The following is a 2275-nucleotide window of genomic DNA, read 5'->3' as shown; positions in this document are numbered from 1 at the left end:
ATAACCCTTTCCAGACTGATACATGTCAACTATTTCTTTAGATCACGGCATGAAGTGTTGCTCTTTAAGTATGCTTCTCTTTGTCAGACAGGTTCTATTTAAGTGATTTCTTGATTCAGCAGGTCTGGCAGTAATCAGGCCTGCGTGTGGCTAGTGAAATTTAACTCAGCTTTCTAAAATAATGTGGTTAATCACAGTTCTTTCATGATTTAACAGAAGGGGGCAATTAATTTTTTCCCGTAGGGCCATGTAGTTTAGGACAGCTTTTTCCCTTAATAAATGAAATCATCATTTAAAAACTGCATTTTGTATTTACTTGCATTATCTTTGTGTAATATTAAAATTAGTTTGATGATCTGAATCTTTTAAGTGTGACAAATATGCAAAAAAATTTAATAAAACAGGAAGGGGCAAAAACCTTTTCACCTTTTCTGTATGTGTGTGTGTGTGTGTGTGTGTATGTATAATTTTAATGTTTTCTCACTGACTGGAACACAGAAACTCTGGCCTTAACGAAGATACTGATTTTCTCACTGTAAATTAAACTTTCTTTGTGTGTTGTTCAGTGGATCACTCTCATTCCTGGCTATAAGTATACATTTTTTTCGCTCATAACTTGTGGAAAGAAATAGTGCAGACACTGAACAAGGCTGAACATTTCTAGTGCGCATGTGTCTGAGCTGAGCTGAGCGTTCAGTTGTATGCATGCGCTAAGCGTTCGCATCATAATGGAACTATACTCTGTGCTTTCAATCAGATCTAAAGCAGTGCTCTGTTTTGTCTGTGATCTCAGGTGTGGAGCCTCCCACTGCTGCTGGTGGTCGGCTGGGCACACGTGCGGGGGGTTCGCCATTCTACCGTGAGCTGTGGTTCATTGTGCTGATGGCTGGAGTCTCGCTATTGCTGCTGGCTCTCATTCTGGCTATAGTTTTACAGAAGGCTCTCAATAAACCGCCGTTCACCCTCGTATCAGTGCCACTCCAGTGCCGCAGCCCGCTGGCCGTCTACCCACCCAGCAACTCCTACCTGGTGAGGCCAAAACATCCTTATATTACACTTTGCAGGTTTCAATAGGCATGTGGACAGTGTGCAGATTAGGAAGCAGAAAGCTTCAAAATATCTCATATGCCAAAAGTCTGAGGAAATATACAAGGAAGCGTACACCAGAGCTGGGTAGATTACTTACAAATTGTAATAATCCGTTACTGATTCCAAATTACAGGACAAAAATTGTAGTTAGTATGTAATCCATTACATTACACATTTTAGGTAAACTAATCAGACTACTTTTAGATTACTTTTAGATTACTTTCGACCTAACTCGTTTATCATATTGATTTAAAATAGGATAATCTTGAACCATATTGATATAAAAAATACAAAGCGTAAGAAAATATATTGCATCTGTTGTTATCAACAACATGAAGTGCATTGAACACTAGGCTATATTATGTCAAGGTTTCCCAAACTGGGTTTGTGAAGGAGCTGCAGGGAGTTTATGAGATTAATGAAAAGCTAATAATTAATTAAATCATAAAAATGTTAAGTTAAAACTATTTTAAAATGAATAAAATAAAACACTTACTGAAAAATTTAACATTTTATTTGTTTATTTGCATGTCATGTGACCATTACCCAATGTCACAGAACCACTGAACATGCAAATGTGATACTTCATTATTAAAATATTTATTTTAAAATCTCAGGTGTACTTCAAGTAAATATATTAGGTGAAAGAAGTTCAGGTGACAAAAAAACTTGTGCATTTTAATGTGTTTGAAATGGTCAAAGTGTAGCCACCTGACTAATAACTGATCTCTGTGAAGGTCCAGAAAACCAGAAGTCTTTCTGACTGTATATAAGTGGTGGGCTATTTTAGAAAGGAAATGAAAAAGAGGAATTAGGGAGACGAAATAAATTATGAATGCATTTTTGTGTAAATAATATGTAATCATGTAATCCATAAAAAGGAACTGTAGTCCGATTACGAGTATTTTAAAATGTAATTTAATCTAATTACAAGTAACTGTAATCAGTTACTACCCAGCTCTGGCGTTCACACAGAACGAGTTTTTGCATTCCATTTCTTTTCTATGAAAACATGCGATAAATGGACATTTTTGACCATTTCGCTTGTGTATTTTGCTCACATTTCCATTAAGTTATGAAGACTTTTATTGTTAGTTATGAGCAGGGGTGCACATAAGTGGTCCGCAGGTGCGACCAAAATTGCGCTGTATAAATAAGTTCAGACAGCGCATTTGCATACCGACGT

General features: G+C 36.5%; 1 protein-coding gene across 1 annotated transcript in view; it reads left to right on the top strand.

Moving 5' to 3' along the window:
- Window positions 1-2275, top strand: part of LOC107593290 (usherin) — an 11464-nt gene that overhangs the window by 3467 nt on the left and 5722 nt on the right. Inside the window, exon 2 of the mRNA XM_016282943.1 lies at window positions 794-1029. Within this exon, the coding sequence (XP_016138429.1) occupies window positions 794-1029 (236 nt within the window). The remainder of the gene's footprint in view (window positions 1-793; window positions 1030-2275) is intronic.

Source organism: Sinocyclocheilus grahami, unplaced genomic scaffold, assembly GCF_001515645.1.
Source record: "Sinocyclocheilus grahami isolate Dianchi unplaced genomic scaffold, SAMN03320097.WGS_v1.1 scaffold168.1, whole genome shotgun sequence".
Classification (NCBI taxonomy): Eukaryota; Metazoa; Chordata; class Actinopteri; order Cypriniformes; family Cyprinidae; genus Sinocyclocheilus; species Sinocyclocheilus grahami.
This window is presented reverse-complemented; position numbering and strand designations above follow the sequence as displayed.